Here is a 16,668-nt window from a genome sequence, read left to right as displayed (position 1 = left end):
TTATTGTTCAAATTCATTCGCTTGAATGAACTTTGAGCGATAATCATCCCGTGTAAATGGCCCTTTAGGGTAGCCATACAGTTTAGATAATATTTATTAGGTCAATAGCTATTCCTCTTGAAACCCAGCTCAGATGGGCAAACATGTTTTTTCAATAGCGAGAGCAGCAGTGGATTAGGTCTACCATTAACCCTGGGCTCTAGGAGGAATTTAGGCCCTCAGTCTAAATTTTTAAAAGATCTGACATGTATTGAATAGATACAGTACCAGAACCAAACTTATTACATATATAAGGTACCAGAACAAAGCCTGCTGCATAGATAGTTTACCAGAATCAAGTATAGATACGATAACAGAATCAAGCTTAATACATATATGGTAACAGAAGCATTTATGTATTTATATGTATCCATGTTTACTACATAGATATGGTACCAGAATCAAGCTTACTACGTAGATGCCATAACAGAATTGAGTTTATTACATAGAAACAGGAACAGAACCCAGCTTACTGGTACCAGAACTGAGCTAATGTTTGCCTCTGTAAGAAAATATATCAGGCATTGCTTTGCTAAATATCCTTCTTGACCCACAAGCAAGTGATGTCATTTGGAGCCATCTGACAGTTGTGGGCTAACAAGTAGTAGTTTAACTAGGTCCATTCTGAATACACCTGAGCCAAATTTCACATCCTACAGGAGCCTTCAAGGATGCCAATGACACCTGATCACGTATTAATGCTACCTCTGCCTACACATTAGAGCGTGACGCACACATCATACATGCAGTACATTCTATAGACCGGTGTTGCAGGCAGCAGATAGTGTCTCAGGAAAGCTTACAACTTTCAAGGGGTTTTCCAGAATTCCAATATTATCTATATTTAATCAGTAGTGGCGCACCGCTCAGGATCCCCGCCGATCAACTACTTCAAGAGCTGCAGCCTCTACTCAGGTCAGTGATATCAGGTCATACATCATATAGCCTGAGAGCAGCTCAGTCCATTCAAGTGAATGGAATGGAGCTGCTATACCAGGTACCACCACTATGAAGCGCAAGGAGCTAAAAACCTCCTGCAGATATTAGATAGTCGGCCCATCCCGCTGTGAGACCCTTAGTATACCGCCGATCATTGCCGGTCCAGAACCTACGATAAGAATGTCAACTGGAGGCCCTTCTATCAAAAATGGATTCTCCAAAGTAGTCAATTCCACAAGGATGGCGTGCAAGGAGCAATGCCTACCTGAATGTCTTGTTCTTCTGCTTTCCCTCCAGCGTGTTCACATACTTTATATACCTCAGTAGATGTGTCACGGTCCAATACAGTGTTAGCACTGAGATTCATTTTATTTGCCTTGGTATAGTAAAAATGAGACTGGCAGCAGTTTCACACACCCATCAAGCAAACATAATCCGATAGATGACCCTTCACCACGTTGGCACCATTATGAAGAAAGGTGGTGCGGGTGTGCTGAGGGGGAGAGAGGTGGGGGTGTTACAGGGAAGTTGCACCGTCCCTGTATTGTAAACATATCACATATAATCTGCGCTTATCTGTTCTCAAGAAAACAACCGCAGAGCATTTCTTTAGAACTCAGTAGTACATGCAAGTACAGACAGCTTTGTACTATATCTCATGGGGGCAAGAGCATAGAGACAAGACACCCCCCCCCCCCCCCCAAGATGGCAGAATTGCGGTTCCTTTTCATCTCACTTTTTAAAAGGGATTTTCAATACATTATATGTGTCCTCAAGGGGTTAACCCCCAATAATCACGTTAAATTGGAAAAACCCTCTTTAGGCTGGATTCACACGAACGTATATCGGCTGGGTTTTCATGCCGAGCCGATATACGTCGTCTCTCTCTGCAGGGGGGAGGCTGGAAGAGCCGGGAGCAGTGCTCTGAGCTCCCGCCCCCTCTCTGCCTCCTCTCCGCCCCTCTGCACTATTTTCAATGGGGAGAGGCGGGACAGGGGCGGAGCTAATTAGCGGAACTTAGCCGCACCCCCATCCCACCTCCTTTTATTGCAACTAGTGCAGAGGGGCGGAGAGGGGGTGGAGAGGAGAAAGAGAGGGGGGGAGCTCAGTTCCTGCTCCTGGCTCTTCCATCCCCCCCCCCCCTGCAGATGAGGACGACGTATATCGGCTCGGCGTGAAAACCGAACCGATATACGTTTGTGTGAATCCAGCCTAAAAATGTGACTTTTTTATTGTAGATTTTGAATTTAAGTTTCATGTAAATATATTTGGCGCAGAACTCCATCACTTTTTGTGTATTTTGATCCCTAAGAGCCAGTAGATCGTTTCCCCTTTTGTGTTCCAACTGTCAGAACTTTATTATTGTTTTGTCAGTGTGACTATATGACACCTTGTATTTTGTGGGCTGAGTTCTAGTTTTCATAGAAACCAATTTGGGGTACACATAGTGTGTTGTACAATTCTGTTACTGTATCTATGTAATGCTGTAGCTATGTAGTCTGCTTGGTTTTGATTTTGTGTCTTTGTAGTAAGCTTGGTTCTATTACCCTATTATGTAGAAAACCTGGTTCTGTTATTATATCTAGGTAGTGAGCTCAGTTCTGGTTCTGTACCTATGTAGTGAGCTCAGTTTTGGTACTGTATCTATGTAGTGAGCTCAGTTGTGGTTCTGTACCTATGTAGTGAGCTCAGTTTTGGTACTGTATCTATGTAGTGAGCTCAGTTCTAGTTCTGTACCTATGTAGTGAGCTCAGTTTTGGTACTGTACCTATGTAGTGAGCTCAGTTTTGGTACTGTATCTATGTAGTGAGCTCAGTTCTGGTACTGTATCTATGTAGTGAGCTCAGTTCTGGTTCTGTACCTATGTAGTGAGCTCAGTTTTGGTACTGTATCTATGTAGTGAGCTCAGTTCTGGTACTGTATCTATGCAGTGAGCTCAGCTCTGTTACTGTAGTGAGTTCATTTCTGTTTCCATATTCATGTAGTAAGCTTGGTTCTATTATCATATTTATACAGTAATCTTAGCTTTGTTGCCATTTCACACGACTGTATTTGCGCGCACAAACCACAGAGAATAGAACCCATTTTTATCAATGTATATATATTATATCAGTCTGTCCCCCATAAGCGTGTTTTTCGCACGCACAGAAAAAAGTAGGATCTGTTCTATCTTCCTGCGTTCTGCACAGCAAAGACCTCCATAGAAGTGTATGGGAGGTGTGCAAATACGCAGGGGTATGCGTGAAACACTGCGCAAAACCTGCAAAAAAAAAAACAGAACACATCTGGACCTCATTAATTTAAATAGCCACAGAGGGGTGTGCACTGGCCCTGCGGGCGCAAAAAGTACAGTACTATTTTCAGACGTGCGCAAATCACCCTCAACAACCTCATTCATGCACAAATACTGAGGTGAGCATTCTTGCGCATATGGTTGCCTGAATAAGCCCTTAACCTGATACACCGTTAGGGGTGTGAGCAGTACTAGTGCCGAGCGCAGTGTGAAGGCTACACACGGCGCTGCTTATACATGATATCACACAGTAGGTGACTGCCTGTGGCTTCTGGCAGGTTGGCCGAGCTCTTAGTAGGAGGCGTATGGGTGAGGTTGTAATAATAATACTGCTCTGGCGGCAGTCACTGGCAACTACTTGTTCCATCAACACACCTACAGCAGCGGGGAGAAGAAAACAGGTACGTGCTGGTCGGATTATACCTGTATGACTGCATGCCCATCTAGATGTGGGTGAATACGTGAAATGGGATGACAGCAGGTAGAATAGGAGTAACTACTCTACATGTTATCCGCCAGCGCTGGACAACCGCTGACTCTCCAACTTCATGAAGTTACTACTGGTAGGGGACGGCACAGCAAATTCAGTACAGTTACACTAGCAACATGCGCTGTTGTCTCTATACAAGGAATAATCAGCTTTGACCAACAAAGGATGTACAGAAGATGTAGCCCCCTGGTTTCTGAGGACCGCTGGCAATGGCTTCAATGCCACAATGCCCTCAAATACCTTCTTTATGGTATAGGATCTTCCCCATCACTGGGACCTCACTAACTTCCCCCAAATCCCCTCATTGTCCATGATCCCTGGTACAGGTGATTAGGAAGGGTATGATGATCCCTCGGCCTGCTGCTCTCCGGAGGGCGCTGCTCTCATGGAACGGCTTGTAGAAATGGACTTTCTTTGCAGAATGGAGTTGGTGGTGTCTGAAGACAAAGATGAAACGGGCAGATACTACCAAACAGGACAGGAAGGGCTTTCCTTTATGGTTCAAACGCATTTTATTTGGTCGTACAATCAATCAATAAGAACAGCTTCTTACACATAGTCACAGCAAAGAAAAAAAAAGTAAATCTTGTTCATATAACTTTCACTATATGACTATCGAATCTTCCTTATATAAAACTATATCCAACATCAACTAAATAGTTTGAGGAGGTCCTCGAAAGGAGAGCCTCCCTGTGCAGGTATAAAGTATCAGGACATAGAGTAGCGAAAACAAACAACTATTCAAGATAAAGATAAAGAAAAGTGAAAAGGAAAAAAAAAAGAAAAAGAGAAGAGAAAAAAAAAAAGGAAAAGAAAAGCTTCTCTGTGTTCGTCAGGTCGGGCCGCCCGCCCTAATTATATAATCTTTTGCTAGTTTCTTACTGATTTAGGGTGGATTCAGACGACCATATATCGGCTCGGCTTTCACACTGAGCCGATATACGGTGTTCTCATCTGCAGGGGGGAAGGGGGGAGGATGGAAGAGCCAGGAGCAGGAACTGAGCTCCTGCCCCCTCTCTGCCCTTCTGCACTATTTGCAATGAAAGGAGGCGGGCAGGGGAGGGGCTAAGTTTTGTGAATTAGCCCCACCCCATTCCGCCCCTCCCCATTGCAAATAGTGCAGAGGGGCGGAGAGGGGGCGGGAGCTCAGAGCACTGCTCCTGGCTCTTCCAGGCTCCCCCCCCCTGCAGAGAGAGACGACGTATATCGGCTGGGCATGAAAACCAAGCCGATATACGGTCCTCTGAATCCAGCCTTAAGGGTAAATTTCCCCTCTAAGGAGCCAGTCACTAAGTCGACTGGAAGAACGTAGTGTTAGCCATATTGCCCATGTTTCATAATATTTTTGAAATCTGTTGTCGTCTGTAGCTATGGTTTCTTCTAATTGCCTCCGTGTCTACGACTTTTAACCAAAGTACTCTGGATGGGGGTGTTATTGATTTCCATAACTTCGGGATTACCTGTCTTATGGTCAGAATGAAAAATCTTAGCAATCCTTTTCTTGCACCTGAGATGGAACCCGGGAAAATCAACAGAAGGGCCAATTCAGGGGAGAAGGTGATCCCAGCATGCGTCAGTGCGTTATAAAGTTTATTTACATCTGTCCACAGACTATGGATCAAAGGGCACGACCACCATATGTGGAGGAAAGTCCCCTCCTCTAGTAGGCATCTCCAGCATCTATCTGTTTGCTGTGGATATATCTTGCCTACTTTAGATGGTACTCTATACCATTGAGAGATCAATTTGTAGTTTGTTTCCTGAAGTTTGTTGGAAATAGATAATTTATGTGTTAAAGTTAAAGCCTTTACCCAATCTCCTTCTGATATTGGGTGCCCCAACTCCCTTTCCCAGCACGATTTAAACCCCACTTTTTCGTCCTTTGTCTCCTCTGCTAGCAAGATGCGGTATGAGCTAGAGATTTCAGCTTTAGGTGGATCTGCTGCCAAACACAACTCCTCAAACCAAGGGCTTTCCTTTAAGAATTTGATGATGTTCCTTAGTTTATCCAGTGATTAACCCTTTCCAATCCAATTTTGGATTCAGGGTTTCCTAAAAGGCTTTCTCTTTTTGCTGTTATATAACGGTGCCATCTGCTGGCTAAAGCCAGTGTGTGTGCGCCAGAGAGGCTTCGACAGCGGAGTGGCTGGCAACAGACGGTAAGAATACACTGTCGGAAGTCTTCTGACATTGGAGCTGTACAAGCTTCAATCAGAATGTAGGAAGACGTCAGACAGTGGATTGGAAAGGGTTAATCGGGATGCTCTAGCTAGCACAAAGTAGCTCTATGAGTTTTGTTTGAGGACACCCCACCTCCCTCCTTTTCTCTCTTCTACTTTCTCTTCCCTTTTGCTTTCTTTTCCTGTGGTTGGAAGGTGTATTCCTTAAAGGGGTTCCCTGAAGGATATTATTGGTGACATATCCTCAGAATAAGTCATGAATAGCTGATTGGCTAAGGTCCGCTGTTTGGGACATCAGCTGACCAGGCGTATGTTGTCAGTTCCACACAACACACAGGCTAGGTAGCATAAAACTGATGCTCCGACCCCTGTGTAGTGGCCACTGCTTGTAACTGCAGGCACAGCTCTCACGGATTCTACTGACAGTTGCACCTGCAATTACAAATTGCAGCCACCACACAGGGGTCAGTGTTGTGACGCTGACAGTGGGCACCTGATGAGTGGTGGACCCCAGCCAATCAACTATTGGTGACCGATCCTGAGCATAGGTCATCAATAGTATTACCCCTGGAAAAACCCTTTAATAAGCGGGAATGCAAACATAGTGGAAACCCAGAAGATGTTTTTTTCTTACATATTTTTTTCTTTATAGCAAACATCAAACATGAGCGCCTCACGTATAATGTACTATATAGACTTACTTTATTGCCCAGTTTTTGGTATGTGTCTTTTTTTAGCTAAGGCTAGCCATTTCTTTTGGGGTATTAAGTACGGAATGATAGCAAAATAACTGATGTTTTTTAATTTGCCCAAGACCACAGCATAGCAAAATGTAAAAAATAAAGTGAAGGGGTCTGAAGGCTTTCCGGACCCACTAGAAGAGCTTTAAATGATGCAATAAGACTGATCCTGGTGCGGTCAGTATGGTTGAGTAGATCCTCGGGGACTGCATGCCTCATGTCCACGGGGAAAATCAGGCCCGCCGCGGATTCTTCATGTAGAATGCGTAGCGGGTTCCTCCTGCCCCGCGGACATGAGGCCTAAAAAGAAGAATAAACTCACCTCTCCGGACGCTGCAGTTCTTCCTTCCTTCCTTCCCGGCCGAATCTTTTTTCTTCGGCCCGGCGGATGTGCTTGGCCCGCTGGCATCGTGCCGGGCACATCCACCGGGCCGAAGAAAGAAGATCCGGCCGCGACGGAAGGGAGACACGCAGCGTCCGGAGAGGTGAGTTTTAAATATGGTACGGTTGTTCCGCGGATCCAGACACCTTCCATGGACTTCAATAGAAGCCTGCGGGAGCCGTCCCCGCGGGAGACCCGCACGAAAATGGAGCATGTCCGGATTTTTTCCCACCTGTGGATCCGCGCCTGAAGGGAAAAATGACATCCGCAGGTATTTAACTACCTGTGGGTGTCCAATCCATCCCTATGGTGCGCCAATCCACGTGCGGGAAAAACGCTGCGGATTTTAAATGTTAATTGTACCGTGGACATGAGGCCAAGGATTACATATGGAATACGGACATTTAAACATGCGATATACTTGTTTGAACACTGACTTGTGTGGTCACAGTTACATCATATCCGTGTATGCTCTTGTGTGTTTCAGAAACCAAAAAGAAGAAAGCGGAGGCGATGAGTCACATGGTGAGACAATATGGAGGTAGCGCTCCAGGTCTAAGGTGTTGTAGAGCCTCGGGAGCAACAAGAACTGTGAAGGATTCATTTGTACGACGGCCGTCATTACATGTAAAATGCACAGAGCTGAGGAGGCCATTGTACGAGATGCACTAATGCTCATAAAAAGGCATCTTATACATTGAGGATCAGTATGTTGGTGGGATACGTTGTTCCAAAATCAACCTTTAGAGCATAACCACAGAATAGATCCCATATAACCCTGAGAACAAGGATCCTGTACGCCCCGCAGTGAGGAGGAGCTGTCGGAAATACCCAAGCTCTTATAAACAACCATCTCCGACAGCCTCACTGCATCGAATAGACCATTTAGACTCCTCTTTACTGTGGGAGGGTGCAGGAAGGAGAGGGGGAGATGGGACCAGTGGTGGTCTCAGTGGTGCGACTCCTACTGATCAGACTACCACTGATCTTGTGGCTACGTGATAAAAGTTGATCTTGGGATAGCCCCTTCAAGATCCAAAATTAGGCGTATTCTTAGAATTAAATTACCAGAACTCTTCAAAGTTTTTTCCTGGGTTTAGGCATATTTGCAAACCTTGTATAATGTCCGGGAGTCTCCTGCAAAAGGAGTGGACCTCGCATACTCACTGTTGGACAAGCGTCTGGCAAATCCAAGAGCCGCAGTCTGTCATTGGCTAAGAGGTCTAGCTGTAGTCCTGAGGGCACGGCCCGTATTACAGGGTAGGGCTTGCTGTGAAAAATGTTCCACCTTATTGCCTAAAGTTGGTCAGTGGTGATCTTCTGTACAAATACCCCATGGTGATCGAAGTAGAGCTCCTTAGCCTTAAAGTAACACCCAGACTGCCTGGGAGGCAATGTTTGCATGTGGCAGAAGTTTCTGAAACTTTCCCATTAATCTGGTCTTGCAGTAATCCAAGCACTTGCTGCAGAAATAACTGCATTCACATGCCTAGAACGGTCATGTGTGAATACACCCTAGAGCAGACCTGGGCAAAGCACGGCCCGCGGGCCACATCCGGCCCGCTGAATAGCTCGGACCGGCCCGCAAAGAGTGTCCTGGTGACTCACCAATGAGTCCGGTGTCAGCAACGGGAAGCAGCGAAACTATGCACTCCGAAGCCTTGTCCATTTTGTTCACTTCTGTGCTGTGCTAATAGTTATTCAGGCCTTACTTATTCAAGCACCTCTACCAATGACGTAGGCTTGAATAACTTTATTAAACAGCACATAAGTTAACAAAATGGACAAGGCTTCGGAGTTTGTAGTTTCACTGCTTCCCGATGCTGAGTAAGTGATGCCACTGTAACTTCTGAGTGCCAGGATGCTCGTTGCGGACCTTGGGGAGTGCCAGGACAATCGTTCCACGCTCGTCATTGGTAAGTGTCAGGACTTTTCCCTTTGCATTGTAATTAGAATAATAATACTAATAATATTCACTTTTTAATCTCTCTTCTTGGGGCAGCTCTCTGTGCCCTCTCCTAGGAGCATACTACTGTGTATTAAAAAAATCTATTTTCCGAGGTTAGCTGTTAACCCTTAAATATGGCGGCTAACATTAAAAAAAGAAAAATTGATGCAGAATGCCGAGTTTTTAACAAAGAATGGACTTCTAAATATCTATTTACTGAAACCAAAGGTAAAGCTGTGTGTTTAGTTTGTGGAGAGCAGATAGCTGTATTTAAAGATTACAATTTGCATCGCCATTATGAGACTAAACACGGAGAGAAATACAAGAACTTGACGGAGGCAGAGCGGGCACGGGTATCTGAAGATTTGCTAGCAAAACTGCAAAGTCAGCAAGGATTTTTTAAAAAGCTTCACTCATCCAGGGATGCAGCCGTAAAGACCTGCTTTGTAGTATCCTACAAAATTGCAAGAAACAGTAAGCCATTCTCTGATGGGGAGTTTGTCAAAGAATGTTTGGTGGACTCTGCAGCGCTAATTTGTCCTGAGAAAAAAGAAGCATTCGCAAATGTGCCCCTCTCCAGGCGAACTATAACGAGACGGGTCGAAGACATAGCGGGGAATTTGTTGGTCTGGCCCTCTAAAACCATTCCAATTTCTCATGTGGCCCCATGGGAAAATTAATTGCCCACCCCTGCCCTAGAGAGAGGGGCCAACCCTTTTAACCCTTTCAACATGAGGAATATTTTATTCAAAAACCACATTGCAACATATTTGCCTCAGCCATAATTGGAACAGTTAGGCTGGGTTCCCACGGGGCGGACTTTCTGCACGGAAATTCCGCTAGCAATTTTTATCCTAGGATAAACCAGCAAAGTGGACGTGATTTGCAAAAATCTCATCCAGCCGCAATGAAATTGACATGTCGCACACAATTCAAAGCCGCAGCATGTCAATTTTATCGCCATCTCTCCTCTCTATGGGGAGAGACAGCCGCAGCGAAATGCAGGCGGCGAAGCCGCTGCAAAACCCGTACCGAACGGTGCGAGTTTTGCAGCTGCATTTCTGCCATGGAAATCTCACGGTATTTCCGTGCGGTCCCGCTGCGGTCATTCCGTGAAATGTTCGCTCCGTGTGACCGCAGCCATCAGGGTAGGTTCACATGTTCCGGCCTTGCTTTGCAAACAGTGCAGATTTCACCTCTTCCCTTGAAGGAGTAAAGCATGTATTGACGCTCTGAAGTGTGCAGTGCAGGGCAATTATGCTGCAGCTGTCCCCCGCAGTGTGTTGATGGGAATTCCCTATCCATAATGCCTGCACTGTAACTGCTGCAGACTTTTTTGCAGCTAAATCCACCTACCCCGCAACGGATTCAACTCCAGGTTACATGGAATTAATTAGAAGTGTTCTTATAGTGTTTTTTTTTTCCATTTCATATGGGGCTATTTTTTAAATAGCCATGTTACAGGGGAAGCCATCCCCCCTAGTGTGACAGTAGTCACTAACAGTTGCTATGTTCCTACAGCTCTGACATGCTGGGGTATGATGGGATTGCCGGAGCACATGCAGGAAACGGCTCTGCTGAGTGCGATGTGGCCTGCAAAAGAGAAGGCAGAAGCAGCTATGAACTGTTTCTATCTAATCTTCTGAGTCTTCTTCGGTTTCCGACAACCAAGTACCCAGCCAACCTGCTCTTGCGTAATTGCAAGAGCTGAAGCTTTAATCCCACTACGTATTTTTACTATGGAGCAAACAACGGATATCTATGGCGCTCGGTCGTGAACGGGTTAAAGCTTTTATTGCCTGCTCTAGTGTCATTATGAAGGTTTATTATGAATCTTTTTTGTGTTTCAGAATCCAAGAGAGTTAAAAAGAATAAATTGTAACATGAAGGATATCAAAATCCCAAAGATGGAAAGACACCAGTCACTACTGCGGGTAAGTGGCACATTGAGTGGAGTGCTGCATCTCTGTCACACATGGCGATGTTGGGTACCACACTGACGAGATTCAGCTAAGGCATGGAGACTAATGCCCCTTTTACATGGGACGACTGTCAGCTAAACGAGTGGGTGACGTCACCGCTAGCTGCTCGGGCAGAATGTTCAGACAGGCAGATGCCCACTGACGTGTCGCTCACGTTCAATATGGAGCGTTCACACGCGGTGAGAAGGGAGCGAATCATCGGTGATTTTTATGCTGGTTGTAAGTGAGCGAAACACAAAAAGTAAACAATCGCTTTACATTTAGATGTGATTATTGCGCATTTTCTTTCGTTTGAAGGCATTTTGCGTGATAATGGTCCTGTATAAATGGCCCTTTACACGCAATGTTCCATAGGGGAAAAAGTGTGCAAATTAGCTCTCCTCCAGAAGGAAGAAAGTGGTCACCATCTCAGAGAGCTAGTTTGCACACTTTTTTCCCCCATTGAAGATTGCCAGTAAAACTTCACAACTCGGCCCTCTGCAGTAAGACCAGTAGCGGCAAGAACAGCTTAGTTATACACGGCTACTTCACTTGCGGTTCTGGCCTCTACTAGTCAATAACAAGGAAAGCTATTGGATTACACTACAGGAACTTACCAAATCACACACAGCCATTATTTTATAGGCCATGTACAGTGATGGAAAAGTTTCGTATGGTCTCAGAGGTCCTCTTGGTGGGTATTACACAGCCTAGGCTCTGTTCACATCTGTGTTGAAGGCTCCATTCAGAGCAAAGTCGGTCTAAGATGGCAGCATGGCAGTGCAGCATGACAAGAATCAGAGGGATCCCATTATATAGTCATTGGGGTGTGTGATGTCCCAGATTCGGGACTTCTGTGATTACTGTCGTTTGGTTCCTATGAGAGAGCTGAAGACTACAAATCTAAGCACGGATGTCAACATAGATTTATGTCAATGGTAGAACAATCCGTTTTCATCCCACTGGTGTGACTATAGGGGAAAGAGCCTCAGGGGACCCATAAGGCCTCTCTTTTCCATGTAGGGAGCCCAGTACTATGAAAAAGCATTATAGTTGGGGGCCCTGTTACAGGTTTTGCATTGGGGCCCAGGAGCTTCACGTGACGCCTCTGCGTTAAGGGGTTAAGAGAAGTTGGGGGGGGGGGGGGGCCCAAGATAAAAACTTTTACACCCAAACCCATGAGCCTTTAGCTACGCCTCTGTTTCATCCTTTAATCTACGGGCCCTTATACACGGGCTGATAAATGGTTCAGGTTCTTGCATCCAACGAGAATCTGAGGGATTACAGTTCAGTGTAAACGCAGCACCAACTGGACAAATGAGAATTCGCTCGCTTCTCATTTCTGCATGCAAAAACCTGAACGACGGATCGGCCCGTGTAAACAGGCAGTATCATTTACAAACTGCCTGTTTACTGTGAATTGAGGTGGGTTGGAATGATCCCCGAGCCACTGCTACGCCATTCACTAGCGATGATCATTCCTTTGTACGGGAACCTGCATCCAACAGGTCGTCCCGTGTAAAAGGGCCTGAAGATAGAAGAAACCATGCCTTTTTTCTGGTCATCTGGGAAGGGCGGACAGGAGGTATAATGATGGGGTGCAGTAGAAAGCTAACCTTCCTTTTCCTGCAATGCCTTTCAGGGCCTGTCTCACGGGGAGCGCTGCTACATGTTCAGTATCATCAGCGTCTACGACCCAGCCCCGGCGCGGAGGAGATTATACAGCAAACATAAAATGCTCTGCCAAAAAGCGCTCAGTGTGAACACAGCAGAAAAGCATCATTTTATCAATATCTGAACCCAAAATAACCATTTTAAAATAAATACAGGAAAAAAAAAGGAAGAATTTATTTGACTCCAACAATACAGGCAGCATTTCATAAGTAGGCAGAACCACCCTGGACCCCACACTCCTTCCATCACCAGAACTACCAGCTAGTATTATGTAACCTTTCCTCAGTGCGCTGAGCCTCTAATCACACTTTACTCACAAGCACCACGACTAATGCGGGACGTCGCAGCAAGACACGATGGCAGAATAAAACCAGGACACAGATCATCCTCAACATCCACAGTAAGAACCCCGATGTGACAAGTCAAAGAGGCCGGATTCCCCTTGTACTGTATGTGCAAAAGCTCGTTGCCTGCTGTGAAAGGTGCATGTGAGCATCCCTCCTCCTCGTCTAGGCTTCCATTTCATACTGAGCAGCTGCATTACATGACCTCTCTAGTATCGAGTACCAAGCCTTATACCAGATCAGAGTTCATGTAGTGTCAGCAATATATACGTATGTGTATTTATACTGCCAACTGCGATAAGTGAGGTGCCAGCAGTCAGACACTAATATGTGCCACCGATACAGTGGATTGCAAAAAAATAAAAAAGGGAAATCCCAGTTGCATTTATTATGTGTCCATTGAACATTAAGCCACCATATTACCTCTGGACGGAGCATGCGATTACGATTCTGCTCCGCCCTGGAAGCTGCTCGCTCTTACCTCTGCTCTGTGTAATGCACTTGGTAGTTATGTAAAATGCATGGCTGCTGTCTTACAGATCAAGTGCCAGTGTGGTCCATGGGCTGTTTGGTAATGCAGCTCATCCCTGTGCAGGCCAATAGGGACGAACTGCAATACCAGACTTGTTCTATGGCCAAAAGTGGCAACTGTTTCTGGAAGACTGCAGCCATTTCTTTTTTAATCTCATCACCACCCCTTTAAACGTCCCATCTCTATCCTGAACCATGGTATGCTTTGCTATTCACTGGTCTTTCAATATTGGTCCTCGACAGATTCACCTTTGCAAATCTCCTGTGATGCCCGATCTCATCTGATCTGTAAGTACTAAGGAGTAGTTATTGGAAACCGATGATCGATCAGATTAGTTGCTCTTGAAATAAATATTTCCATGTCATGTATGATACAACAGAGTTGTGTTTAGTTACGTAAAAAAATCCCAAACATCCAACTGCCAAAGAGTCCGTCCGTCTCTGTATCACAGCCTCCCCAGAAGGATCCGTTCACCGGTCATCCCAATAAAATGGAAAGTGGATCTGCCAGAATCATCGGCGTGTCATCATCCAGGCGCTGCGTCCTGTCGGACAGGGCTTCTTAAGACGACTTATCTGGAGAGAAAGTGTTACAATGTAGAGATGGAGAACAGTGTGTGTGTGACACAGGGCTGGCGTATGGTACATCTGTCCGTAAACCAGGGCGCAGAGTTGACATATACATGAAGGACCCGGCGAGATGCCGCCCATTCAGCCGATGTAAATGCGATGGAAGTCGTTTGCTCCGAATGCAGCGTTGCACTTAGGGCACTTGCGTTGCCTTGTGTCGTATCGTGTCTTCACACACTCAAAGCAGAAGACGTGGAAGCACTTAGTTAAGACAGCATCCATCTTGCGGGAGTTGCAGCAAGGGCACGTGAGTCGTGACTGCAGAAGAGAAGGTGTGGAATTAGGAAGGCAGTGAACTACATGTTACATACATCACAGTGATTTCATTCATTTAAAATCAAATCCGCAGGACTTAAATGAAGTGCGGATGCCCAATGCTCCTCTATAGGCGGCTAGAGCTGCACATGACCCACGCGGATTCCATAAATAAAATCTGCCCGTGGACACTGGGCCTTAAGCTGCAATTCCAGGCACAACCACTACCAATAGCAGGGAGCTGTGCCTGGGAAACAGCTGTATATTCTCCACTTTGAGTGGAGGGGGTTCTGTTGCACACAGAATACACTTATTTCATCCAAAGAATCATTCCAAAATATGTCTTTAATAATCTTAAATGTATTCTAATCAAAGACGTGTAGACAACAACAGAGGTCAACAATGAATTAGAAATGTACTCTAGAAGATTCCAAATACAGACTATGTCCCACTAAGCCTGCCGTTTTTGACGCCAGAAGAAGAAAAAGGAACGGGGTGGGACTTGTGCCAAACATACTAAATGGTGCACACCTTTTAATAAATTTATTGCATTTGAGACAAGTCAGAAAATTAGTATTACACAAAAATTTGCACTGTTTTCTGGTTAAAAAACTTTGAACCTATGCACAATCAGTGAAAGCCAGGCGCCCTTTCCTCAGCGCTTTTGAAAACTGGTGACTAAAAAGTTGCAATTTTAGCATTAAACGAGTCCTGAGTTTTGGCATAGTTTATAACGTAACGGTTGTAAACTGCATCATAAATGTGGGCCTATGGTTATAAGCAATAAGCTGCAGAGAAACACACCGAACTCTGATTTAGTCATAAATCAGCTTACCGTGTTTTTCCAATAATAGGACCTACCCCAATAATAAGCCCTATCCCGGTTTTCTGGGAGGCTTGAAATATAAGCCCCCCTGAAAATAAGCCCTAGCGAACCTGCATACTAAAAAAATACTAATCTGGTCCGCGGCATCCCGATGCCTTGCGATGGTCTCCGGCGGCGCTGCGGCAAACTGCAGTATCCTCTGCTCTGACATCTCAGATTCTTCCTGGTGATGGGGCTTCGAATACCCCACCTCCAGAAAAGCGAGCGCTGTGACTGGATCGAGCGCCAGCCAATCGAACCCAGTGCTCGATGAGCCAATCATAGCCATTCAGTGATGTTGATTGGCTGGCGCTCAATCCAATCACAGCGCTCGCTTTGCTTGAGGCGGGGTATTCCAAGCCCCATCACCAGGAAGAAGCTGAGATGTCAGAGCAGAGATGACTGCAGTTTGCCGCAGCGCCGCCATAGACCATCACGAGGCATCGGGACGCCACGGTCCAGGCAAGTATAACACACACACACACACACACACACAAAATAAGACACTGTGCCTTCTTTGGGGCAAAAAGTAATATAAGACAGTGTCTTATTTTTGAGGAAACACTGTAGAAGATCATTCAGAAGAGAAGAAGGGCTGGAGACCGCGCCATTGCACAACCAGACGGCCACACAGTCCAATGACCAATTGTTACCTTGCACTCTTTGATTTCTTCCATCAAGATCTTATCACACGTTGGCACGAGATCAGGCTTCTTGGTGGATTCCAGTTTCTTTCGAAGGCGAGAAATATCTTCCTGAATGGGCAAAAAGCAATTTGGAGAGTTTAAGCATGCATAGAACAAAGCATTGGGGATGATGGGCCACAGACGGCAGAATTTGGGGGACTGCATTTTATTCTGGTTATAAAGTACTAGGGAAGAGCCGGGAACGTTACTGGTGTGTATGGCACAATGAGGGGGATTATCCCCGACACGCTGTGGGTTACATATAGGAGCTCCATTATGGGAAATATATACTTGCACTATGTAGATTGCAGCAGGTGGGCGTCAAAGAGACAAATCAACTCCCCGCTATCATAGGTGTGTTTACATATGGGAAGTCTACAGTTTTATATTGATTTTTGCCCCAAACGTTGCACTAGGTCTTATTTTCGGGGGGGGGGGGGTTCTTATACTTGCCTAGCAGACTCTGTCCAGGTCCCTCCCACTGCTCTACGGAGTTCTGATGCGCTTCTTGCAGTCCTCAGCCGCCCACAGAAGATCACTTCTGGGTGTGGGATTGATAAATCCCACCTCCAGGAAGGGATGCCTCCAATTGGTTTTCAAGTGCTGCTCAGCTAATCATGGCAGCGCCCAATGAACCAATGCGTTGGCTGTGATTGGTTTTTCGAGTGCTGCTTAGCGAATCAGAGCCATTGCTTCCTGGAGGTGGGATTT

General features: G+C 45.7%; 2 protein-coding genes across 4 annotated transcripts in view; one reads left to right on the top strand and one right to left on the bottom strand.

Moving 5' to 3' along the window:
* The first annotated feature begins 3,615 nt into the window (after positions 1 to 3,615).
* LOC136587706 (protein FAM216B-like) lies at positions 3,616 to 12,776 on the top strand. Its single transcript, XM_066586435.1, has 4 exons — positions 3,616 to 3,672; positions 7,551 to 7,588; positions 10,862 to 10,945; positions 12,615 to 12,776. Exons 2-4 carry the CDS (start codon positions 7,577 to 7,579, stop codon positions 12,768 to 12,770), a joined length of 252 nt encoding a protein of 83 aa, XP_066442532.1. The 5' UTR covers positions 3,616 to 3,672; positions 7,551 to 7,576; the 3' UTR covers positions 12,771 to 12,776.
* Positions 12,777 to 12,796: 20 nt separating this feature from the next.
* RNF20 (ring finger protein 20) overlaps positions 12,797 to 16,668 on the bottom strand; it is a 40,236-nt gene continuing 36,364 nt past the window's right edge. For all 3 annotated transcript variants that reach the window (XM_066586433.1, XM_066586431.1, XM_066586432.1), the window contains exons 19-20: positions 15,925 to 16,026; positions 12,797 to 14,409 (exon numbers count right to left, since the gene is read on the bottom strand). In XM_066586433.1, the coding sequence (XP_066442530.1) occupies positions 14,233 to 14,409; positions 15,925 to 16,026 (279 nt within the window). In that variant the 3' untranslated portion in view covers positions 12,797 to 14,232. The remainder of the gene's footprint in view (positions 14,410 to 15,924; positions 16,027 to 16,668) is intronic.

This window comes from Eleutherodactylus coqui, chromosome 13 (genome assembly GCF_035609145.1).
Source record: "Eleutherodactylus coqui strain aEleCoq1 chromosome 13, aEleCoq1.hap1, whole genome shotgun sequence".
NCBI classification, from domain to species: domain Eukaryota; kingdom Metazoa; phylum Chordata; class Amphibia; order Anura; family Eleutherodactylidae; genus Eleutherodactylus; species Eleutherodactylus coqui.
This window is presented reverse-complemented; position numbering and strand designations above follow the sequence as displayed.